Source organism: Anarrhichthys ocellatus, unplaced genomic scaffold (assembly GCF_004355925.1).
Source record: "Anarrhichthys ocellatus isolate YVR2014 unplaced genomic scaffold, GSC_Weel_1.0 scaffold32, whole genome shotgun sequence".
In the NCBI taxonomy this organism is placed as follows: domain Eukaryota; kingdom Metazoa; phylum Chordata; class Actinopteri; order Perciformes; family Anarhichadidae; genus Anarrhichthys; species Anarrhichthys ocellatus.
Window position 1 is genome coordinate 3,784,430 of NW_022280062.1, and position 26,293 is coordinate 3,810,722.

Here is a 26,293-nt window from a genome sequence, read left to right on the forward strand (position 1 = left end):
CTACAAATTTCCTATTTTTTATTTTTTTGGAACATGTGATGAGCATTTTTGGAGTTTATAGAACAATCATTCAGAAATAATTGAAATAATAATTAGTTTGAGGCACATAGATACAATTAAACCAATATTAATACACCAATGTGAACTGTTTTTATTGCTGCCAAGAGCTGGAGGAGCTTCGTACATAAAGTTTAAAAACTGTATCAAGACATGTACATTTTAACCTTGAAGTCTGGTTCACATTGGCATAAACATCAAACTTGGAAATAATCTGCGTTGATTAAACACCGTCTGTCATGTCGAAACAACATTAGAAGTTTCACAAAGACCGGGTTTTACAGGGCTTGTTTCTCTGACGACTCATTTCAGAAGTAAAGTAATACAACATTTCTTCTACGACCACCTCTGGGGAAATATCACAGAAGAAGGAAGCGGGAAGTTCACACAGCCGGAGAGGGTTGGCAGCCCACCACATGCAGCGCTCTTAAACTGCTGCAGCTCTCCGCGTCCTCCAGAGGCGATGCTGGAGGTCGGAGAGACGAGCGGACGGCGCTGAGCGCAGCTATCATGCCGTGCGCAGGCTTAAAAGAGGGACAAAGTTTATCCATTCGACATTAAACGCGCTGTTTTTCTACCGCTCTCACCCGACAACATGGAGTACTGGAGGCAATGTGCGATGTGGCTGATCAGCTGCAACGTGCTGCCCGCCAACCACCGGGTGACCGCGGACACGGCGCAGGTGTTCGACCTGGCGCAAACCCTGCGGGACGGGGTGCTGCTTTGCCAACTGCTGAACAACTTGAGACCTCACACGATCAACCTGAAGGAGATCAATCTCAGGCCGCAGATGTCACAGGTAGACTGATCGTTTCTGCGAAGCTCTCGAAACAAGCTTGCGTTCGTAACGTGTGCAGACAGAGGAACTGCAAAACTGCTGTGGAATCGAAATTAGGGTCGCAAGACATTAATGGGAGTTAAGAGCATGCCATAACAGCAAACGGTGTGTTGGATTGTGTGTTAGATGTCAATTTTAGGTATTTTTTACTTAATAATTAGGCGCTCCAGAAACAATTTAGCGCGTTAGTGGAAGAAACCGTATAATAATATAACTAATGCTTTTAAACGCGGACTGTAAAAGGAGTTGTGTATGAAGTATAGGCAACACAAGAGCGAATAAATTAGTAGTGATAAGAAAAAAAGCAGGTCCACATAAGGTCTGTAAACACACCACCATTTAAAAAAAGTAAAATCTATGCATATCATTTTTAGTTTTGTCAAGACACCTGCAGGCAACAGCACATATTTGCATACATTTTGCATATTTGCTTATTCAAGGGTTCTTAAAACTTTGATGTGGTATGTGTGGTGAGTTTTCCCTTTGGGTTACTCTATCAAAATAGTGAGGATTTTCAGCATCAAGGAAAGCGTTTTGATCATTTCCAATCTGTCACACCCACATTAGGTTTCAAGTCCAGAATTTGGGAACATATAGAGCAGGGGTGGGCAAACTTTTTGGCTCGGGGGCCACATTGAGTTTTAAAATTTGACAGACGGGCCAGGCAAGTAGCAGATGAATGGAGTGTTTGTGTGAACTAATATAAATTACAAGTAAAAGCCATTACCTAAAAAGAATAGAAAACTTACATTTAATTTCAGTGGGAACAGTGTTGTTGGTCACCCTTTTTTGCCAGTGCATCAACGCTCTGTTAAAGAGCGTTAGTTGTGGGTTGTTCATTGTTGCGTTATAAAGTTATGACCATGACTAGGGTTCTCTCTCAATACATATAAGAGAACTAGCTCGACCGCAGCGATTTCAGGGGCGAACAATACATTTAGCTGCCTGTTGAAGACAGACAGCAGTTGATTCGGCTATACACCGGTGTGATGGTGTGTGAAGAATTCATATCATACGGGAAATTAAAACCGGTATACCGCCCAGCCCTAGTCTTTATTATAGTTTAGACAATTTTATACTAATATTTGACGGGCCGGATTAAAAAGCCCAACGGGCCGCATATGGCCCGCGCGCCATAGTTTGCCCATACCTGATATAGAGCCATCCATTTGTCTGTGTCAAACTGACATTTGGAACCGTCTGTGACAATTAGTCCAAATTAGTCCAAAGTGAGTCATTGTGTACCCTATTATATGCTTAAATGTCCTTTTTAAAAATCCTACTTCAAGCTTTTTTGATTTACTGAGGTAGCGCTATATGTCCCTTAGCCTGTAAAACCCAAAGGGGATGATCCAAAGCTTGACCTCTCGTTACCCATAATTCCTCCTTCTGTCACAGGAGAGGCCTGATAAAATCCTGGCTTTGATCCACCCATTTGTTAGGGAACTTTTATGTGTGCAGCAGCTCATAGTTTGCTTGCATCTGAGTTTGGAGCCATGTGTAGTTAGCTATTAGGAGACTTTGTGATTTCTTACACTTATGAACAAAAGCTCAAAAACGATGTCTATCTCTATGTTGTCTCAGTGATTGAAATTAGGTTTAATAAAACAAACAAATTTAATCTTAATGTGGTAAAAAAACACATTTTACTTGATATAATTGAAACAGATGTTTGAAGGAATATATCTCCTTAATGTCAACTCAAGGGGGCTGCATGGTGGTGTAGTGGCTAAAACTTTGACGTGGTGAGTTTTCCCTTTAGGTTACTCTATCAAAATAGTGAGGATTTTCAGCATAAAGGAAAGTGTTTTGATCATTTCCAATCCGTCACACCCACATTAGGTTTCACGTCCAGAATTTGGGAACATATAGAGCCATCCATTTGTGTCTGTGTCAAACTGACATTTGGACCCGTCTGTGACAATTAGTCCAAAAGGCTAGCACTCACAGCAAGAGGGAAACGGGTTCGATCCCGATCCCGGGTGGTCCTTCTGTGTGGAGTTTGCATGTTCTCCCCGTGTCAGCGTGGGTTCCCTCCGGCTTCCTCCCACAGTCCAAAGACATGCAGCTTAGGTTATTTGGAAACTCAAAATTGCCCGTAAATGTGAATGTTTGTCTGTCTCTACATGTGCCCTGCGATAAACTGGCGACCTGTCCAGGGTGTACCCTGCTTTCGCCCAATATCAGCTGGGATCGGCTCCAGCGCCCCACGACCCTGAATAGGATAAGCGGTTTGGATAATGGAATGGAATAAAATCTCAACTCACTAATATTCCTTTTAGTGGACTTCACATGATTAGTTTTTGAGAGATTAAAGAGAAGAGAAAAGTCGTTTCAGTTGTTGTTAAACATTTATTTGCAATGCTTATTTGCAATCACCACAGATTTTGATTTTACCATCCAAAAACTGCCATAAATAAATTGAGACATCTAGCCAAACTGACCAATTTTCCTTTGCTTCTGTAATAAATAACAGCCAGTTCCCGAGCAGGGTATTTGATCGTGCTTATAAACTACATTGCTGTGTATGAGCTCCGTCAGTGCACATCCACTCTTTTATCTTCTTGCTTGTAAAAGCAAAACCAGGGCATAGTGTGGCAAACAATGAATAGTCAAAGCCTGCGGCTGTAGGCCGTCTGAATATGTTCGAGAAAGGCATGTGTGTCAGTGGGCTCCAGATTTTAAATGGCCCTTTCTTTGTGCCCTGCTGACCTACGATCTTGTAAATAGAAACAAGGGCATCAAGGTAATGGACTAGAGGAGAGAGTGCAGTGTACTGTAGTGAAAATGTGCCCAGAGGTGCTATTTATATCTTATGTTTGGCCGGGGTGCAAATGCAAAACATGGAGTGTGACAGTAATATTCTTATATATATAATTTGTCTCTCAATGTCATCTCTGCTTTTGTTGTTCATTCTTTCCTAGAGAAAGTGGAAAAAAGGGAATATTCAAAGTAAATCTTTCAAGTGAGACTTTCGCATCAGACAAATCAGTTCTGCTAAACATCAATGTATATGAGTGCAAGATAATAAATGTGTTAAGTTACAAAATGAAAGCTTGATAGTGCAATATCAAATCAACAGGATCAAGATCCCAACTAAACACAGCATCAATCAACCCTACATTAACCCCCCTTCAATCTATATAGACATACCGTGTCAGGGAAGACCTGCAGTTTTATTGTGTGTGTGTGTGTATCTGTAAAGCCAAGGGTGCTGTGTTTATTCTCAAAGTAGAAAGTGAATATGTACCAGGGGGCTGTGACTGTAATCAGGAGTGGTGCAAAGCCATCATGTACATGCACTTCCTCTGCAGACACACAGGGCCCCAGGGGGGCGGTGGAGTGATTACAGGCGTCTCCACGATGAGCTGCTGTGATAAAAAGGAGCCTATCTAGTCCCAAGAATCAACTCGGACTCTTGTTTAGGCATCACTTAATAATGTGCAAAAGGGAAAATTATGTCGGTGCAGTTGTTTACTGTTTGAATGCTTTACTGGGTGTTTTTTTTTCCCAGAAGCATTTGTACAGCATTTGGCCCTCGCTTGAACCCATAGCCATAAGCACAGTTCGTTATGATTGTTCCTTGACTCCATTCTTCCCACAGAGACACACATCCTATTAGGAAGTGACACCGAAAGAGCACATGTTTCGTGGTTTCATCTTTGCACTGTAAAACGTTATGTTTTCGCTTTCAGATCGCTGTGTGTTGTTCACCTTCACTTTTAATAAGGCAGCTTCAAGTTCTCTGACCCCGCAGTATAGTGTTGATGTCGGTTTATTAAGGTTAAACAGACTTGAATGGTTGGTTCTTTTAAATGACATGAGGCACGTAAGTGAGGCACGTACGTTTTATGCTTATTTGTGATGCTGAAGGCATTAAACATATTTAAGACATTAAACAGCAATATCTCTTTCCGGAAAGAATTGCGCTGTTACTCTGCATTTAAACTGCGATCAACAGTTCAGCAGTTTAAAGGGACTTTTTCTAAGGAAGAATTATTGCAATGCGGTGAGCATTGAGAAATCATGAGACATGGATTTTATTGGTTCTTTAATTAGTTTCAGGTGCCTCACATTCTCATTAACAGCAAAAAGAAAAAAATTGTAGTGTGTAACAACTAAAACTGTCTGCATGGCTAGGTACAACTAAAATATGTTTTTTCTTTACTCATTTTTCATGGTTTGGAGGGACTGACCCATAGAAGTTATTCCTAGAGTTATGAACGATCTAATGGATATTTTAAGATGATTCTAGCTAATAGAAGAAGGCCCATATTTCAGTAAGTGCTATACAGAGACAAGGCGTACTAAATGATGTGTACATTTTTGCCCTTTGCAGTTCCTGTGCTTGAAGAACATTCGTACATTCCTGACTTCTTGCTGTGAGGTGTTTGGGATGAAGAAAAATGACTTGTTTGAAGCCTTCGACCTCTTTGATGTTCGAGACTTTGGAAAGGTAACACCCTCATCCGTGTTTTCACGTCTGGTGATATTCTTCAACAATGCACATATTTCTTCTGGTCTGTTCTGTTCTCTTTCCCTTGCAATGATGAATGAAAGTATTCAAGCTTTTCCGGATACAAACACTTGACTTTTACAAGTTGTTTATACAGGGAAATGAGTTTGAGTGAGCACATTGGCTGTCTGCCTAATAAATAGTTAATTTTAACGTTTTTTCTACATTTTTCAGATGTTTTAGTTAGAAACAACAGGAAACGTCTGTTACAATTGTGTAATAGTTTGCAAACCAGCAAATTCTCATTGTATTGTCAAAACTCTTCTTGCATAAATCACATAATGGTGTCTGAAAAAACTACTCCGATACATCAAAAGAAACAATTTCTTATCATATTACATCAAATCCTGGTTCTGCAGCTGCAGTTATTCAGTCGTGATAAAAAACAACAACTGTTAAGAAAAGTATTTTTCATTGAGAAAAAAATCTTGAAAATATTTAATGACATTTTTTACTTCAAATAATTTCAACAAGTGACCTGTCATCCTTTGCAGTCTACTTCTGAACATTGTAGAAAATGGAAGCATGGCGTGTGCATGTCTATGAGTTTCAATGTGTGTCCACCCGTCGCCTGGTCTTGCATTTCTTTCCGATGCACTTCTGAAGGTGCTCGGTCGACTTCGTTTTATTGCCGCATTATTGTGGGAGCTGGTTTCAGTGAGTGTAAATAGTGTTACCAGGTCAGTGGGTTTGTAGTGCTCTCTTCCTAGCTACTCAGTGGACTCTCGCAGCAGAGAAGCCTGATTTAACTGAAGAAAGCGCACTCACTCTGAGCCAGCCTTATTGCCTCATTTCCTTGGTTCAGTGCATTCGGTGCATAACTGTGCCTCGGAGCTGTATGAGTTGCCTGAGCATCTCTGGGTTATCTCTGGGGAAATATAGTATGAATGTATTTTCTTTGTATTAATCTGTACTGAATATTATTAATTCAGTACATCTGATAAAAGAGATCTATGCAGTGATACACTATATTTATTACATCTAAAATAGAGAACATTAAGTCTGTAAATGTGTTATTATCGTTACAAAAAGCTTAATCTGGGTAAACTACAACCCCTCATGTACAATATTTTCTTCTTATAAATGTCATTATTTTGTCAGCGCAGATATTTCATCTATTTTTAATAATTCATACACTATCGCAGGTGGTTTGAGAACTCCAGGTATACGTTAGCAAATTTAAACTAAAATAATAATAATAATAATACAGGCAAAAGGGTTAGGAGTCCTTTAGTCAGGCATATTATACATGGTTAAAATGCTTAATTTAGTGCAGAGAATAGACAGGGGTCATTGGTGCTCTCTATAAATGTGAGGGATTGCATATTTAGCTTTGCGTGCAGTTTCACCACACAGACTCTTTTCTTTCAGTTCAGTGTGTTGTGCTCTACAGAAGCTTCCAGTTAATCTGGCTGCTGATAATCCCGCATGGGAGGTGCTGCCTGCAAATATGTACAGTACATACAAGCTGGGCTGCATAATCTCGGTCATGTTCAAGAGTTGTCCATCAAGCTTCCGGAGGGGGAAGATCGTGTCGCAACATTAACTTGTTTTTAGTTAAAAAAATACGGGTGTCTGCAGGTTCGGCGATTGGGTTGGATCGGCTCCAGGAAGGGTTGTACAGCCGAACAAGAAATCCTCAATCTCTTCCCTATTTTCCAGAAAACATCCAAAAGAGAACATCTCAAATCTCAGCCAGTCTAATCCACCCGGGTTGAGGTGTGCCAACTCTGCCCGTAGACTGAGCATTAGTCCACTGAATATCTAATGAGAGCTCTCTAACCTACATTCCTCTGCTAAGTTACTACTGGCTTACAGTAGTACACTAACAGCCACGCTGACTGCATGCAGCAGCCTGGAGGCCAGAAATGTCTTTATTTCTTTCCTCAAGACAACATGTCAACTGTGACCATAAAAGCCAAATGTTTGCTTACTAAATTCAAGTGAATAGAGAATGAAATTTTACGTTGAATGGCTGTTTTTTTGTTTTCTTCTTAAAGAAAGAGATGCACGTTTTGGTAAATACGGTTAATAGCTCTTTTGTGTAAGATGAAAAGAGTGATACCACTCTCGTGCCTGTACATTAAATATGAAACTACTGGCCGAGGGGCGATCATCGTAGTTTAGATTAAAGGCTGAAAAAAGGGGGAAACAGATAGCCTGGCTGTCTGAAAGTAACAAAATCCAAATATCCTCTGAAGCTCACTAAATACTGCTCCGTTTCTGTGCGGATTGAACAAACACCTTCAATTTGTGCTGAAATGAGACCCTTTGAGATTTCCATATAGTTTATTGTTAATATGTGTGAGTACTACTTTTTTAATTTAGCTAAAACATAACCATCAGGCATACACATTTGATTAATGACACGATGTTTCTACTTTACTTCCATTTCTTTCATGGTGCTCTGGGGATTTAAGATGCACTTTGTAAACAGGCCACACTTTTAACTATCATCAAACACTTCAGGTGTGAGAACAACTTGTTTTTAAGACTAACATAAGTTCTTCCTTTTGCAAAAATGCCACAGAAATCAAATTGATCGTGTAATTTGTGAGACCTTTAGGACCAGATTGTGTTTCAGGTAGTTGTGGAAAAATGATACACAAGTAAATATTAGGGCCGCAAGTACATAACACCACATTTCAAATAAGTGAAATCATCTCACTTAAAAGGCAGATTTTTTTGTTTTATTGCAGAAAAGTTCAGACTATCGTGAAAAACTAGTGGAGATGCAGAGCTTTTTTTTTTTTTTTTAAAGCTGGTCTCTAATACTATAAACATGAATCTTTCAAGTCACAAGCACACCTGGGTTTAGCCAAAGCCACAGCCTTCATTCACACCGGAAGAGGAGATGACTGCAGATAGACAGGCTGTTATAGTTAACCCCTTTCACTAGAAGAGAGTCATTTGCAGCATTGTTACTTGGAACTTCTTCATGTCAACTAAAGAAATGACTAAGTTTGTGTGGGCATGATTTGGAGATAGAGCTATGAAATTATAAAATTTGTCTTTTTAATGACTCATAACATACACAATAAACACTGTCAATGCTATATGTCCCAGCATGTGGTTAATTTATTTGGTCAGTAATGATCTTGTATCTAAATGGATACATATATGTTCAGTGTGCAAAAGTAAGGTAATTGTAATTTTGATAATATTTTATATTGGCTATGGAAGCAGCATGTAGAGGTTTCAGCATATTGGTTTATTGGTGTAGTTATGTAGTAGCCTTGTTCCGGTACAGATCTGCTGATCAGACTTCTCACTTCTATCTCATGCACAAACACCCCACCGCCACCACACACAACCATACAAACACACAATAGTAAGATGAGTTGATGAGGAAGCATGACCATTTCCTGCAGACCATGTGTGTCTTTCCCTGCCTCTCTGTCTGCTTTCCGTCTCATTTCAATTTTATTTATTGGCATAATAATGATATAATGATAATAATGTAAATAATGCAAATTATATAACCAATATAAATAATAATAATAAAGTTTTGCCAACCAGATTGTACTTGTACTGTAAGAGAAAAAGACAACAAATCACATTAGGATATAATACAACATAGGCTACAAACACCAGTTTCTCCAATGCTGAGAAATGAAGCCAATGCGGAAATGCCAAAAACTGCTGTTCCTCAAAGGCCACTTGATGTTGGCTCCAAAAGAGAGTCAATCCCCATAGACCCCACTTGACAAAATGCCCATCTTTACAGCATTTTACATGTTTACAGCCTGGCACAAAAAATGTTTTTGGTCTCTATAGCTAATATCCCTGTTCCATGACAACTGTAAACGGGATGACTTTTTAAATAACTCGCCCGTTTAGATTAAATTAAGGCTTAAAGTTCTGCATAATTGAGAGCACGGCCGCTTTAAGTGACATGTGGGGTGCTGTATCAGGATGCTAACTGCTAGCTGTCAACTCTGCTTCGCCGTCTGGGCCTCAGCTCCATCGATGATGCACATTGTTGACTTGTTACTGCCAAGATGGCGTCGGGCGGAGGGCAGCCACCCACTTTGAGCTTCATAGAGGCTCTTCAGATACCTGTGGGTGACGTCATGGAGATTACGTCCATATTTTATGCTGTTACGTACACGCATTACAAACGTTATATAACGTTGGAGTCAGATTTTGAAGGTGCTCAATTAAGTCTCATGTGTTGTTCTGCTGGTTTTCACTATAATTTGCTCTGACATATTTTTGCTGCTACCATGGCAAATGCGTCATTTTTAAATTCTGAAAATTCTTGAATTCTTGCTAATCGAGTTATTTTGATAAAAGAATGAGTTGTTGGTAGCTTGTTGCCCAACCGTATAAATGTTGTTGCGCACACAATAGCTACCACAAACTGTACCGTCACTACCTTTATCGGATAGTATTCGTAGAGAGATGAAATGAGATGCAACAAGGTTGCTACCTGTTGAGCATAGCATTCTCTGTCTGCTCTCTCTTTGTGCCTGTATCTCTCTGAGCCATTCAAAAAGATTTTTTAACACACCTTTGTTTTTTACCAGGTTATGGACACACTATCCAAGCTCTCCTACACAGCAATTGCACAGCAAGGAGTAATCAAGTAAGTTATCCAATATTAAAAAAACAAAAAAAAACAGTCACTTGACATTTCATAAAGTTATCCTCGGTGTGCTTGAGCTTTTTCTTTTTTTTTCAGCAATGTTTCTTTAAAAGCCTGTGACTTTTCTTTTGCATTTTGTGGAATTGTTTTAATGTTCTATGTATTTCTTTATGTTATTTTGGCATCTATAATAATTTTTCGGCATCCACTGAATGTGATAATGGGCGAGTTGCAGATCTCCATCTAAATAAGGTTTGGTTTGTAGCCCCAATAAGACTTGTCCAAAGTAGTTGTTACCAATTTGTGTCCTTTTCTGCTGTACAAAAGCATATAAGACTGTTCTGGGTATTTGAAAACATTTGAATGCATCAATTTTGTTTCCTGCCCAAAGCAACTCATTGATAATATTTTCTTCATATTGATTTTTCTGTTAAACACTGAGCCTCACTCTGCTTTGCTGTCATTCCCAGGCCATTTCCAACAGAGGAAAGCCTCAAAGACGAGGACATTTACAATAATCTGGAAGACTTGATTGAGTATGTATGAGGCCCCTCTCTGCGGGGCCATTACTGGTGTTGATAGAACATGATTCTTTTGCTCTGTAGCAGAACCAGCTCTGCTCATTATCCATGCTCTCCAGGGGTCTGGACACCCACATGTTTTGGTAAAAGGCTTGGCTCCGTTTCTCTGTAACTGTCAGAGGGAACGAATGAGTAATGCTGCATGTTTTTGCTGAGTTCTTGCATACCACCCACATCAATCACATTTGATTGACAGATAGAGACAAATAAGGCAATCAAATATGAGTAAAACAGGTCCAGTATTTGTATTAATTTCATGTCACATTTGAGTTATATTCAGAGCATGTTTTCTTTGAATTGTGCATTATGCTTCTCATTATCTAATACATGCAGTGATTAAGATGAGTTAATGCATATGATGAAAAGAACAGCCCATGAGAGAAAACTATTTGTAATCACATATACTCTTTACAGAAAGCGTGTTGCCTGTTGTTTATATCTGTGTAAATGTATTTTTGGTTTAACATTGCATTTAATATCATATTGTTTCCATTATTCACAAATTGTTGCCCCATAGCTTTCACAATGCAGTAAGTTATTTGTTAATGTGTGTGTATGTGTGTGTGTCTGTGATAGTGAGAATGCCCCTGATGATGATGACGACTTGTATGCAGTGGTCTACGGGATGGAAGAAGACTCCGCAGATGGAGAGATCTATGAAGACCTCATGAGGAATGAGCAGCATCCACCCTTGGTACCGCAATGAGTCACACTCACACACACACACACACACACACACACACACACACACGCACACACACAGGCACACGCTTCAGGGGGACTATAACCTACAATGTCACACTTCAACTTCTCACCTTGTACAGTTGTGTGGATGAAATCCTCTTCTGAACTCAACATCAGGATATCTTTAAGTAGGGAGACTCATAACTGAAGTAAAAGTACCAATGCATTAATGTAAAAAATACTCGGTTACAAATAAAAGTACTGTATTCAAAATTATACTTCAAAATTTTACTTGATGAAGGTACAGATGTATGATCAGCAAAATATGCTATTAGACACCCAGAGGCGTGACAAAAGCAGCTGTAGATACAGACAACTCCACACACTTCTAGTAGGTCATAAGTGATGATTGAAAGGGATTACTTTTGTATCAGTCTATACATTATTTCTTTATGATTTTAATGATCATAGTATATTCCCTGTTAATCTTCATGAGCAAAAATCCAGTTATGGACTTTACAAGCGTAAAAAACCATGTCACTTAAAATGTATAAACCATCTTATTGTCTTCCATAGTCACCCATGATTGATTAGCCAAAATTAAATGAGATGATAACTTTTACAAAAAAGGATAATATTGCTAAAATAAGCTGCAAATACGAGTATAACTAAAAGTATAATAAAGTTTATATGTAATACTCGCAAGAATTTGACATCATTGCTATACCTGTGTAATAATAATAATAACTTTATTTATATAGCACCTTTAAAAACAGTTCACAAAGTGCTTTGTGAACTCTGTATGTTGAAGTAACGAGTTAACACTTACTCAACCAATTCACAGCTCCAGCTACACATGTTTACAAAAGTAGGCAACAATAAGTCTATTTTTTGACAAAAAATAGACGGAATGCAAACCAGAGGGAAATTCTTCCCATTCCCTGATTTGTGTTAAAAACTATTATTATTATAATTATTATTATCGCCTGGACCTGCAGAAGTGGAACTCAGCGGAGATCTCAGAGTGATTATTGCCGTGTTTGATGCACACAGGAGGAAGTTGACGCATGCTGCTTTAAAAATACTGTCGTCTATAAGTATTGAGTTTTACAAAAAGAAAGAAAAAAAACTTAGCAGCGTTTCGAACTTTTGGTGATGTAATCTGAATACAGATGTCTAATTTCAGCATTCTGACTGCATATTCTCCAGTGTCTGCAGATAAACAAAAGGAAAGATAGTAAAGTTTAGGCAACATTTTCTAAGGTGTGCGTCTTTCTAGAAGCAGGCAGAGGTGGACGTCCGGAGCTGCTGTCTCTCAGAGATCAAACAGACGGAGGAGAAATACACAGAGACCCTGGAGTCCATCGAGAAGGTTCATACGTAAACATCCTACTGTTCTATAGCGCACCATATAGCGCATCATATGTTGTTACATGAAAAGACACATGGTTTTCTTTGTTTTAAATTCATACTAGACAAAGCGTTTTTAAATGTAATTTTAAAAAGGGGCATATCTGGATAGTCCCAGTTATAATCTTCATCTTAAATTGCACTGCTATGGCCCTGTTGTCTGACTATCTAATGAGATGTCTGTTATTTGTTTCTGTATATGTGCACCACAGCTGTTATTATTATTATTATTACAATTTCAAATGGTTCACCGGTTCCAGTTGAAACATCAGTTAGTGGAAGAATCTGAGGAGAGGCGCTGCTATGTTTCATTCAGGTGTTCAATTGTTTCTGTCTCCAGTATTTCCTGAACCCTCTCAGGAAATTTTTCTCTGCGGCTGAAATCGACAAAGTTTTTGTCAACATTCCAGTAAGTCCCACAAGTTTCCCTTCTCGTCACATGACATGGAAATGAAATGTTCATATCCAGGTACTGATGTCTTTTTTCTCTCTCTAATGCAGGACCTGGTTAAAGTTCACAAGAACCTGATGGTCGACGTGCAGGACTCCATCTTAAACAAAAATGCCTTAAATCTCTACCAGATTTTCATCAGCTACAAAGAGAGGTATTCATGAAAACATCCATCTACATTTATAGTTAGGTTGCAAGGGAAGTATGTAAGTTGCAACTGCAGTGGCATCTCCCTAAATGTACTTTCCTTTTTGTGGAGTTATGTCTCAGTAAACAGCTTTACGTGTACAGGTTCACTATATCACTGTACTTTCCTCTTACAATTTTCTGTCAATACTACGACAGACGTGACAATTTCAGTTGTGCATCCATCCTGCTGCACACCGGCTGTTTGCCCTTTGTCAGTTATACGTTTATGCGGTTTTCTCTATTCCAGTTCTCTATAAATTTCAGGGTCAAACTGAAAGTACTACAAAATAATACAAATTAGAGGAAGGTGATTCTCTTCTCAGTCACATCATGATGTAATCTAGATGACTGTCTTGCAACATATTCTTCATCAGAGAATCCCTTGATACCATCTTTTTCATGAGCAACATGATTGCGACATATTACGAGTTACACTTTCTAATTTTGAGTGAGCACAGTATCGCTCACTGGCTCTCGACACACACTGGCTGTACTTTTTCTCCAAATCACCACTCATCAATGGCTTCCCTGTCTTTCCTCTGCGTTGTAGACTGCTCATTTATGGGATATACTGCAGTCAGGTGGAGATCGCCATTGCTGTGTTAGACTTCATTTGCAAAGAGAAAGAGGATGTCCGTCTAAAGCTCGAGGTGAGACACCTGAATAACGCACATGTACACACACCCCATTGTACAGAGATCATGTTTGCCAGCGGCTCCTAGTGTTAATTCTGTGCACTACACATACATTACATGACATGTTTTATTGCATTATGTATCTTGTTCTATCCAGCTTTAAGAAACTTGAAAAACGATGCTAGTATAAATTAGTTGAAGTAGCTGATTTCATGTGATCGATTTTGAATAAAAGATAAAAAATATTTGTTTAAAATGTGTGTTATGTCATGTCTTTATAAACTCTGAGCTTGGTGTGTGCTCTATAACAGAATAAGATACAAACGTATTCCATACCCAATTTCACATGACAACAATGAACACTGTTTTGTCTCTTGGTTGACCCGTTCCAGTAACACCTAAGTCATCCGAATAGTGATGCATCATCGCTCATGCTGTTATAAATATGTGTCTCGTGTTTGTTGCAGGAGTGCTCAAAGAGAGCCAACAATGGGAAGTTTACTCTGAGGGACCTGCTGGTTGTCCCGATGCAGAGAGTCCTCAAGTACCACCTACTTCTTCAGGTAGGGAGGTCTGACTCCACTAATTTAAAGTAAGAGTGTCTAAGAGTCTGCTCAGGGTTTAAAGGAAATCAGTTTATTTCAGAGATCAGTCATCCCTGATTAGATAAAGTTGTGTTAATCACGGAAATTTGTTTTATTTCACAAAAGCAGTATTAAGAAATCCAGTATAAAAAAAATATAAAAAGCGAGGCTTGAACTAGTCTAGTCAGTGCATCCTGGCTTTATACCTTTCACGTTAGCCAAGCCAGGTTGAGGAGGTGCGACTAGGCTAAACCAGATTCAAGTTGAGCCAGAATTGAGTTATTCGGATACATGTGCGTTCACAGCTTTCTTCAAAGTCACAGATTTTATGCTAAAATGGGAAACAGCTACTAAAGGAGGATTTCAGACGCAAATAATACGTAAAAAGGAAATCAGGCAGACAATAGTGGACTGTCTGAACGCGTAAGTAGCCTAAAAATATACATTTACTAACCGTATATATATATATATATATATATATATATATATATATATATATATATACATATACATAAATAAATAACAATGATTAATAAATTTTGCTGCTTACATGACATGACATGACATGCTTACAGTGTGCATTAAAATGATCACCTGCTTTTCTCTTTAGCTACATATCTAGGTCCTGCAGTTTATTTTATATTTGATTTTCAGCAGTGAGTCTGGTCTGGAGCAGACTAGCTGCTCATAATATATATGTTCATGGTAACGTATGTGCCACTGACTGCCCTGACACCCCCGATTGACCCTTTTTTAATGGATTTGCTGAATCTTGAGTGCTTGTTTTCAGCAGTCCACCCTATTTTTTTACTTTATTATTACTTGCTACATGTAATGCTTTTAATTAGCAGCTCCACTGGAACATTTGGGCCTTAATGCCTTAATGCCTGACTCCAGGACACCACAACAGTAGTTGTTGAGGCAAGAATAAACATCAACATTGGCCAAATTGTACCTGTTGTTGAAGCATTCAAAGTGCAGCCTTCTCTAAGGATATCACATACATGCTAATTTTACCTCAAGTTGTACTCCTCTGAGATTGACCTCTGGGAGGTTTTGTCAACGTTTTTCTCAGTTGATTCGAAGCGTATGACGTCCTTCTTTCAGTAGAGAAGTGGCCACTGGAGGGCGACATTCTCCACAACTTTGCCACTCTTCACAACTTCTCAGCAGATTCTCAGTGCAAAAATAGAGAAAGAAAGACAAGTCATTTAGGTGTTGCATTTACTCTTCTTATGTCACATCTCTCAAAGAAAGTACAGTGAATAAAGAAAGTAAAATGCTTTCAATCTGCCTCAATGCATTTCAGCTTACAGAATTTTCTTCAAACAAGTGCTTTTTAAAAGGGAAGACGTCCGTCACCTGATTGTGAAATACATTTACACGTGAAATTATCATTACATGACTTATTGACTAAACATGATTATATCTATGTCTTGCAGTATGGTTGCACTATTGCTTCCTGTAGAAATCAGACATGCAGCCTTTCAAAATCCCCCCAATTTCACTACCTACTGATAGCTGTGTGACACCGTCTCCCCTGGTTCGTCTGAATCAGAGGTCAGACCATAGCTGGCAGGGCAGTTGAGGACAAGGGCTCGAGAGCTGTATTAAATTGTTGTGGAGGGAGAAGGCCTCTGTGGTAAATGGTGGTGATCCTGGTGTTCTCAGCCACCTTCTGAGGAGAGACTTTGGGAAGTGGGTAAAAAGATAGAAAGGGTGAAATGAAGTGAGAATGGATAATGCTCAGCATGTAAGCAGCACTGTAGAGGAATAATTCATCTCTTCAATTCAACCTTTAATTTTAGATATCATATATAATATACATATTGATGTAATTTGTTCAAGTCTTGATGATGTCATTCTCTGCTACAGTGTTGACAGCATGTCATTAACAGCAAGCATCTGTCTAGAATTAAAAATCCCAACAAAACAAAATGAAGCAAATATACTGTCTGAAAAAATGGTGGAACTGGTGCCACACGTAGGAAAAATAAACCGCCACAGCATTACGTTGTGATATGTAATTATGCATGCTGCGGAAATGCCTCACTCCGGACTCGTATAAGTTTATTTCGTCTCATGTCTTCTTGGCTGTTTGACTGGTGTTTTGACGGTAATAACACCAAAGTCATCGCCAGGAGATTTCACAGTGCCTCTGTGCACATTACACTGCCACCAATAACTGCTATGTGTTGATTAATAAAACAGACATATGTGTGAAGGAGTATTCCGATCCTTTCCTTGAATGTAAAAGTAGCAAAACCAAACTGAAAAACATCACAAGTGTTTCACTATTATATATATATTGCATGGTTGGATTATTATTACTACTGATCCACAAATGTGTAAGCAGCATTTACATGTTGTAGCTGGTTGAGGTGGAGCCAATTTTACGTACTGATCACACGTATGCAAGTTAAATCTTTACTTGTAAAGTAAGTATAGCTGTCAAATAATGTAGTGAGGCAGAGGTACACTGTTTTCCTCTGAGACGTAGCATAAAATGTAAATACTTGGGTAAAGTACCTCATATTTATACTTACTGAAGTACTATACTTGAGTAAATTAACTTTGTTTCATTCCAGTGCCTCTCTTCTGATGTACAGCTTTTTGAACGATCTGTCTCTGTCTTTTAAGCTTCATCTTTTATGGTATTAATTGAAGCATATTTGTCAACATTCAGCTAAAAATCTCCCTAATGCCCTCGAATAAGATTAATTTAAGAAAATGACTTGTTTTGTTATGAAAACTACATGGTAGCATTTAAAATCAATAACCCAACTACTCGTGCTAAATATGTTTGAGTGTGAGTTTTGTGTGTGAACAGGGTCTATCCTTTCCTTTTTGTCCTCCTCAAACAGGAACTAGTCAAACACACTCACGATGCTGCTGACAAGAGCAACTTGAAGATTGCTCTCGATGCCATGAAAGTAAGTGCAGTGCTTAAGGTAAATGGTCTGTAATCATTGTGATTTCAGCTTGTCTCCAATAGCAGGAGGATTTGGTGGAAACAGGCTGTCTGCCATTCAACTATCAACTTTTATTAGATGACAAAAGAAGAAGTCATGAATCACTCATGGTTTTCTGCTACAAGTGGGTGTGAATTGATTAAACCTACATCACACTGGTGAGTGCTTCACTTTTCCAGTCCTGTAGGTAACCAGAGTTTGATAGGCAGCTGAGATGAGAAAACAAAAAAGGCAGAAAATTTGTCACTTTAGACACCTTGAATGCTCGATTCAAACTTAGAATATTTAAATGACGTGCATGCTCAGCTCACAGAGGCACAAAAAAACACCCTGCCTGCAACACACGCATACATCAGTTGACATTAACATATATCTGTATGTTAAATCCTCAGCCAGCAGTTGCTGAGGTTAGCTTAGCATTAAGATTGGCAACGGAGAAATGGCATCAGCAGTTTGCCTACCAGCACCTCTACAGCTTCGTAATAAACACGTTATATCTGTTTTTTTAATTTTCTTTTATCTGTACCAAATGGAGTGTAAAAATAGGGTTTCATGTGGTCCACTATTCACCGCAACTCGTTTTAACATTTTGGTTTGAACAGTCTTTATGCCAGCGGTGTCCTGGCTCCACCATGACCAGCCAAGTATGAGAGTGGTATTGATCTTCTCATCTAACTCTCAGCAAGAAAGCAAATCAGTGTACTTTCCCAAAATGAACAAACTATTCCTTTCAATGTACAGATCAGAATATTGTGTGTTTCTGTGTTGCCCAGGACCTGGCTCAGTTTGTCAACGAGGTGAAGAGAGATAATGAGACACTGAGGGAGATCGACCAGTACCAGAGGTCTATCGAAAACCTGGTAAATTCAAATCTTTTTTCTCTCAGCACCTGTTAGTGTACACTTTTTATGGGTGCAAATGATCAGGAAGTCTTTTGGTTTCCTTTTTGATTCAACATTCCCTGGTTCGAGCTTCTTGAGTGTGATTTGTTCCTTTTCTCATAATTTATGATGATAACTATCTTTAGGTTTTAGACTGCCTGGCCTGACAAAAACAGCCATTTCGATACGTCACATTAGGCTCTGCGGAATTTGAATGGGCATTTTTCACTATTTTCAGACATTTTAAGGAAAACAATTAATTTAGAAAATAACAAGCAAATTTATTAATAATGAAAACAATTGTTAGTTGCAGCCCTAAACTAGTTAAAGGAGGTGTTTATAGCAGCAGCATCACAATAAAGAATTATTACTGTCATTAACATATTAAGTTAAACAGCTTTTATATTTTTGTAAGAGAGTCTAAACATGTGGGTTTCAGTGCAGAACACATTAAGGCTGGAAATGTGTCCCGAGTGACACCTTTTAACACATTTGAACTATTTTACTATATGCATTTGACTTATTAATGCATTTATTTCAAATGCATTTATGTTATACATAATTCATTTTCATTTTAACATATTCATTTTATTCTTCTCTTATTTTACTTTTAGAATCAGCCTCTGATCAGCTATGGTCGACCAAAAGGTGACGGAGAGGTGCGCATGGTCTCCAGTGTTGACAAGAGGAAACAGGACAGGTTGTTCTACTTAAACTTCATTGTCCTTAAAAAGAAATTAGGATATCAGACAGGAAAAACTCCCGCTAAATGTCTGATGAAGGTCACTTTACTGAAACGCAGCTGTTGAATACATTTACCATAATTGTCGACAGTGTGCAAGAGCAAATCTTTAAGTTTATATCACTATATAACATTCTGTCTTCTTCTTTTAAAGACATATATTTCTTTTTGACGTGGCCGTCATTGTCTGCAAGAGAAGAGGAGACAACTATGAGATGAAGGACATACTTGACCTCAACAACTTCAAGATCACAAACAACCCCATCACCGACAGAGAGGGTAAAAAGGTCAGTTGGCTGCGAAACACAATATACTTCTATACACATGATTACACAGATGCTGCCCTTGCATATTAGTATTTGTTCTAATATGAATAATATTGAATATAAACTCTCTATTCTTCTAGCTCGTATCAGTAAACTACACTACTAATGTATGGAAACAATGGTATTCAAAATCTGTTTGTCTGCAGATTTCATTGCTAAAATAAATGTTGGATGCTTAATGAGAGTAATCTAGACTGATGGAGGGTCAGTCACCCCCCACAGTTTATACACTACGCTATTTTTCGCCTTTTGGGAACGTTTGCAGGCCGTATTGTGGCGAAGGACACTTGTTGATGTCTTGTTGATGGATGCCCACAGATGGTGTCTTCTCACTCTGGTGCTGATTGCTAATGTGAAAATGACAGTTTGCCAGAATGGGATGGCTCTGTGGTGTTGTATCAAAGGGACTCCATTATCATCCTCATTTACTCTATTGTGCAATCATGATGTGCTTGTTTGGGTGTTGTCTGTCTGTGTGGGACATGTGGTTGGCATTGATTGGTAATTTAACAAGCCTGGTCATGGTCTTGATGTGTTTTGGGGGATTGTGTGTGTCGTTGGCATTATTCAAGGTAGTCTTTAGCATTATTTAATCAACAATCTTGAACTAAACATGTAATGACACAAACTGTGATTTTTGCTTGGATATGTCATTATTTTGATCCCGTCCACCTTCAAATATTTTGCTGCACAAAAGTACACAGACACAGAAAAAAGACAAATATCCACAGACATAGAGATACTGTGTAACTACATTTAAGCTACATAAGCTAGATTCACCTCAACACACACTCACAAAAAACGCACACACACCGCAGACAGAGATGCTAATATCAGGTGATGAATGTGTGCAGTCCTCCAAGGCTGCTCATAGCTATATATCATTTTCTGCTAAATGAAACTTCAGAGTGTGAATGTGGTGCCACGGAGCACCCACACAGTCATCAATGATTTAACACTCCGCAGAGCTCTAAAACACTCAGGACCTTGCAGGGCTGGCCAATCACTTCCGGGTAAACCCTACCATTTTTCCTGTTATTAGATATGACACAACAGGCTGGAACAGATTAGGGTGGCACAAACTGAAAGGTTTGGGAATTGATTGGAAATTATTCCCAAATATGCCCATGGGTAAGGCCTTTAACGTGTGAAGTGTTGCAGTGGTAGTAGATATTTGGTGGCCAGCGGTTGAGGAACGTGCCAGGCTGTGAATGTGTTGCTGAAGAGAAAACAAGCAAGCAATAGCTATGTTCTACACCCATTGAATCGACCTGCAATTACACGTTTTTCTTGGGTATATTTCCAGTTGTGTACATATTTTTCTTTTTTTTTTTCCAACAGTCACACCACAAAAAGCATTTAACTCGGTAGGCATCCCCGGTATTTCAAAGAGTATGCCTATTGGGTATCATGCACTGTTTACAGTTAAACCTACAAATACATCTCACCATCCTGCCATGGGTATCTGAGATTCATGAGATAAATTAAATCAAAAACAAACTCTAAAAAGAGAGACAGTTCAGTTGTTTGCTGTACAGTAACAATGTAACCACTGAGCGATCGTTCCACCCACCATTTTAAAGTATACATTGTGAGATAATCATGTACATGTAGCCAGGGTAGTTTCCCATTTATTCAGAAATGTGCATAAGCATTCATGACAAAAAGCAATCAGTTTGATCCCTGCCTTCTTCCTGACCTCTACAGTGGTGCTACGGGTTCTACGTGACTCACCAGCAGGGGCACGCAGGCTTTGAGCTCTTTTTTAAGACCAGAGAACTGAAGAAGAAGTGGCTGGATCAGTTTGAAATGGCCATGTAAGTATGCAAGCACACGGACACCACTGTCAGGACAGTTTGTAGGCAACGCAGAAGACCAGTGTGTGTGTCACAGGAAAAACTAACTGTGCACTTGTATGCACACGTCTTTGTTTGCATGCATGTTACATCAAGGCCAAGGTAGGTATTGACTCTTTCATGTGCACTGTTTGATCAGGTCTTAGCTGTAATCAAACACACACTGCTGACTATAGAACAATAACACACACACACACACACACACACGGTACAAATAAACTGTTCTGAAGAGCTGCAGAACTACAAAGAAGTCACTGCCTCAATGGTTCTTCAAATCAGTGCTTTATGGAGGTACATCTCTTTTATTATTTTGTAACCGTGGGAGTTTTTTTTTCGGCAGACATCCTGTCTGTATCCTTTGTTATGTTTATTCAGGAGTATACGATGTTGTTTTGACATTACATGCTGATTGACTGAACAAATGCTTTTGTGTTTGGGGTGGATGTGTATGAAAACAATATTCCTGATATGCATGCTGACTATCCGCTATGCCCATCCCGAATACATGTTCACTTCTCACAGTGCTCTGGATTATACTTGATATATGCACTGTAGCAAAGCACTACAGTGTGTAGGGATGTACAGCAATGTGCATTTTAAGTGCTTCTCCTTCTCTAACTTGAACTGAAAGTAGTCACACATGAGCTCATAAACCCACATGACCACTAGGCCCTTGACATTTGCTCAAAACCTAATGTGAACTTTCCAAAACTTAAAGAAAGAAATAACCATTTTTCACCCCCTTCTTCTTGAAACATTTATTTTTGCACAGATCTGAACCCTATGGTTTTGTGTCTGAAAATAGCTATGTGTGCCTCTGTACATTGGGTAATGACACCAGAAGGGGTCCATTCAGAAAGTGAAAATTGTACCTGTAAAGAGGATGTGGGCTCCCGATGAAGGACTCACTCATGGGAGCACTCATGGCAGCACTTTATTGCTTAGAATGGTGTATTCAACACAAAAAAAATCATGTTTGTCCATGTTCCAGAAAAACTGCTTATTTCTGCTCTGCATGTCCCCCCTCTCACATTTAAACACATGCAACTCAAAAATAGATCTGTCTGGGCTGATTCAAGCCCTCTTCATTTACGAGTACACATTCACTGGGGGTAAAATTGCTTTCATTTTAGCCAGAAGTAGGAAGGAATGGGCAGGAGTGAAGAAATAAATAACCTTGTTTTTCACACAACAAATACGTTTTATTCAGTTAATAAAGAATTGAGATTGAGAATGTTTTGTTAAAAAAAACAGACAGACAGAAACACACTGACATTACACTACTTTGGTCTAGACTGAAATAACAGATTCGGATGGGTTGCCACACAATTTTGGACAGACACTCTCACAGTCTCCGAAGGATGAATCTTATAGACTTTGGTGATCCCCTGACTGTTCCTCTAGCTCCACTGTGATGTTGACATTTGGTGGTTTTCATCCCCTGATTTTTCATTTGTCCAATACTTAAACTAATTACATTCCATTTAGCACCAGCTGTACTTTGTGTTCAGTGACAATTAGACAATGTTAGCATGCTAACACACTAAACTAAGACTGTCTAAAATGGTAAACATATGTGAGAATATTAATGTGCTGAAGTTATCATTTAGCTCAAAGCACAAGTTGTGCCTAAGTGCAGCATCACAGAGCTGCTAGTATGGCTGTGTAGACTCTTGTTTTTCAATTTAAAGTTCATTTAACCATTTTCTTGTTATTTTTCTGTTAGATCAAATATTCGACCAGAGAAAGCCAACCACAACACCCACCAGTTCATGATGCACACCTTTGAAAGGATCACTTCCTGTAGTTTCTGCCACCTCTTGCTCAGGTAATATTCATACATTATAAACAGACTATTTTGGATAATTATGTAGAGTTGATAAAGCACCTGTAGACCTGAGACAGGGTGAACATAAACTGTAACTATCATTGTAACTATCACTAATCATTATGTTGTTGCAGTGGTCTTAAGAAAATACACTTTCAAATCTTTTGCATATTGGAGGTATTAAACTAAAGGAACACCGTGGTATTTTACATTTAGTCTTCAGTTGGTTTTCCTCAGGCAATTTTTGAATTTAGCCTCTCACGTAACTGGAAATGGCTTTTTAGCACTGGGTTTAAATTGAAATAACCAAGGACTACAGACTGTTAGCCGTCTCAGTTTTCAGCAGACAGTATCAGTTTTATGGTTTTGGAAAGCTGAAGGACATTTCCTTTTTCTTATCTTGACTGCAACAGATTCAAAATGTCAAGGTATTTATTTTAAGGATGCTGTTATACATAAAATATATCCTGTGTTTTATTGTGTCCAGGGGCATCTTTAACCAGGGTTACCTCTGTCTGAAATGTGGGCTGGGGGCTCATAAGGAGTGTCTGGGTCGACTCGGAGTCTGTGGGAGATCAGGTGAGATGGAAACCCCCAAAACCGATGGTGTACACTTTGTTGCACTAAGTTATCGTGAAAACATATATGCCATCATTTCCATGATATTTGCTGTGTATATTTATGTCCCTCAGAGAACACATCCTAACTTTTTTTGGTGGCCTTTCCTATAGCGCCACCATCAGGCCTCAATTTCTACTTGTACGCCAAAATATCAAAATCTAAAAGGCAGATTGCCATGAAATTTACTGAGCACATTTATGCTTCCTAAAGGAGGACCTCTTTACATTTTGGGAACTCCATGAGCTTTCATCGAGCACCACACATATGCCAGATTGTACATAAGCTATGTAACAGCTTGCGTACTATTGAATTTGGTGTCTTGATTTAAAAAAACGTGTCTCTCTGGATGATGTAACCTTTGACCTTCCCTTACTTTGCCACCCACATGCTCAAATTTCTACTTCCCTTTATTTCCCCCTTAAAGAATATAAAAATTCTGTTATTAGACTGCAAATTACACATGATGTTTAGCACTTAAAGCTGAATTATGCCATAAAGATATTTAGCAGTTGTTGCATTATACTCATGTGTCAAGCTTTAGCTCTTTGTCACAAGTGTGGGACATTCGCCCATGTCCGTTACCCTCGCTGAATACAGTACACAGACAGCTAAAGGCAGCTCAGGCCATTGACAAGCCTTCTCAGCAGAAGCACTGTGGTCTTTATGCATTCTGAGGCGTGATGAGGGCCAGCAGAGGTTGACGGTTGAGGTTGTATGTCAGGAAGCCACCACACACTCATTTTGTATTCTTCTCACTGTGTCTGTCTCTCACTTGACTGCAGATTCCGCCAAGCCGAAACCCAAGGTAAGTCCTGGACTGCTTCTCCTCTTTGACTTAGACACAAACATAATAAGTGAAGCATAACATAGCAGATAAGACAATATGACACACATGCAGAGTTCTGATTGGCCAGACTCCTGTCAACACATAGCAGCTGGCCAATGAGATCCCCTGCTGCACCTTTAAATGTAAGCAATAGTGGAACATTCCTGTTTCATCAATTTGTGACAGTTAATCTAAAAAAGTGAACACTCTATGATACCCTGGTGAGTTGTAGACAAAATGAGGATAATAATTAGAAAGAAAAAAAAAAATCCCCTCCTAAAGACAAAATGCTAAGAAACAGAACTCCTGTCTGTCTTTCACTATCTTAAAGGTTAGACCACACATCTAAAGAGTATACCACTCATAGATGATTGTATGAAGAGTATTCTTCAAGTCAGACTGAACAAGGAGTAAGAATTGCCTCTCAATAACCTCTTTCTGCCTTCCTTGTTTTTTCTCCGTCTTTTTTTACATTTGCTCTCCATCCAAAGGAAAACACAACACCACCAGACCCAGGTCAGTATGGCTCGACCACTTCACCACTTTTGTGGACCTGCTAAGGGCTTTAGGTGTTACCTCTTAAGCTGCTTTCATCTTGGCCCTGCAACAAATCAGAAACACAGACGGGATGAAAAGGAGACGGTTATTTGAAGGCCAGAGTGAGACTTGGAGGAGATAGATGGTGGTTTAAAGCTAACCCTTAGATGTTATAATACCCCTCCTCACATTTGTGATCATATACTACTCAACTTCCCAGCCCAACTTCAAAAAAAAAGAAATGCAGTGACATGAATCCCTCCTGCTCACACACAGGGTTCAAAGGAGGAAATGAGCAACAACAGCTTCCTTTTGACAAACATATTTGAGTAAGAATAACAAATGAATAATAGGATGCAGAAGGAATCCTTATCCAATGCACAAAAAAAAAAGCCCTTTTCTCACGTGATGCCTAAACCCAAGACGGCATTGAAATGAATTGGAGTGGGTGGAATCATGAGGACTACGGCAGGAGGGATGCTGGCAGAAAAGCACTTCCAGCAGTCTATATGCCTCGGCCTCAACCACTGAGCTGTGCCTTTGTGTTAAATCAATTTCAATAAGGGGCTTTATGAGAAAGACAGCCACAGCCGTGCTTATTGTTCTTATTAAAAACATGAATGTTAGATATTCAATTCATCTGAGGTCACCGTCAGCCGCTAGTTTCCTCGGGCTGGTTTGCAGGGGAGCCGTGGCTGGCAGGGAGATGTGCCTGAGGGGGCTAGATGTGTGAGTCTGTGGAGAGTAAGTGGCTGTGTCTTTTAAGTTGGCAGGGGTGTTTAGTCTTAGCCTCAGCCGGATGCTTGTGGCTGTGTTTGTCTGCTATGCCGAGGAAAGATTGGAGCTGCAACGTACAGGAATCAAAGAGATTCATTTCCTGCAACAGTAAATAGCTGCTTTTTTTTTTTAGGATGGTGCCATTTTCGTGATTTGTGGACATGTATGTACATGTTGGGGATCAATTGTGCTGAAACATTTAGGACAATGACAGAAAGAGAATTTGCTTTGTGCACATGATTGGTGCAATAAATAAAAAAACGGACAACATTGTCTCACCTGATATTTAGTCAGGCAGATAGATTTGGGATTTTTTGCCCATGTTTTGACATATCTGCTTCGTCTGCTGTCAAACCGATCCAATGCCGTTGTGATGGAGAATTTTGTTTATCGC

General features: G+C 39.1%; 1 protein-coding gene across 5 annotated transcripts in view; it reads left to right on the top strand.

The window, feature by feature from the left end:
- Positions 1 to 495: 495 nt before the first annotated feature.
- The window catches only part of LOC116393134 (guanine nucleotide exchange factor VAV3-like), a 42,831-nt gene continuing 17,033 nt past the window's right edge, over positions 496 to 26,293 (top strand). For 3 of the 5 annotated variants that reach the window (XM_031865169.1, XM_031865171.1, XM_031865174.1), the window contains exons 1-19: positions 496 to 856; positions 5,235 to 5,351; positions 9,941 to 9,999; positions 10,470 to 10,535; positions 11,157 to 11,274; positions 12,544 to 12,636; positions 13,015 to 13,083; positions 13,176 to 13,279; positions 13,865 to 13,964; positions 14,417 to 14,512; positions 17,398 to 17,466; positions 18,279 to 18,365; positions 19,001 to 19,086; positions 19,283 to 19,415; positions 21,162 to 21,271; positions 23,037 to 23,138; positions 23,626 to 23,717; positions 24,542 to 24,564; positions 25,077 to 25,101. In XM_031865169.1, the coding sequence (XP_031721029.1) occupies positions 653 to 856; positions 5,235 to 5,351; positions 9,941 to 9,999; positions 10,470 to 10,535; positions 11,157 to 11,274; positions 12,544 to 12,636; positions 13,015 to 13,083; positions 13,176 to 13,279; positions 13,865 to 13,964; positions 14,417 to 14,512; positions 17,398 to 17,466; positions 18,279 to 18,365; positions 19,001 to 19,086; positions 19,283 to 19,415; positions 21,162 to 21,271; positions 23,037 to 23,138; positions 23,626 to 23,717; positions 24,542 to 24,564; positions 25,077 to 25,101 (1,753 nt within the window). In that variant the 5' untranslated portion in view covers positions 496 to 652. The remainder of the gene's footprint in view (positions 857 to 5,234; positions 5,352 to 9,940; positions 10,000 to 10,469; positions 10,536 to 11,156; positions 11,275 to 12,543; positions 12,637 to 13,014; positions 13,084 to 13,175; positions 13,280 to 13,864; positions 13,965 to 14,416; positions 14,513 to 17,397; positions 17,467 to 18,278; positions 18,366 to 19,000; positions 19,087 to 19,282; positions 19,416 to 21,161; positions 21,272 to 23,036; positions 23,139 to 23,625; positions 23,718 to 24,541; positions 24,565 to 25,076; positions 25,102 to 26,293) is intronic. The other 2 variants (XM_031865170.1, XM_031865172.1) reach the window with 1 other exon arrangement.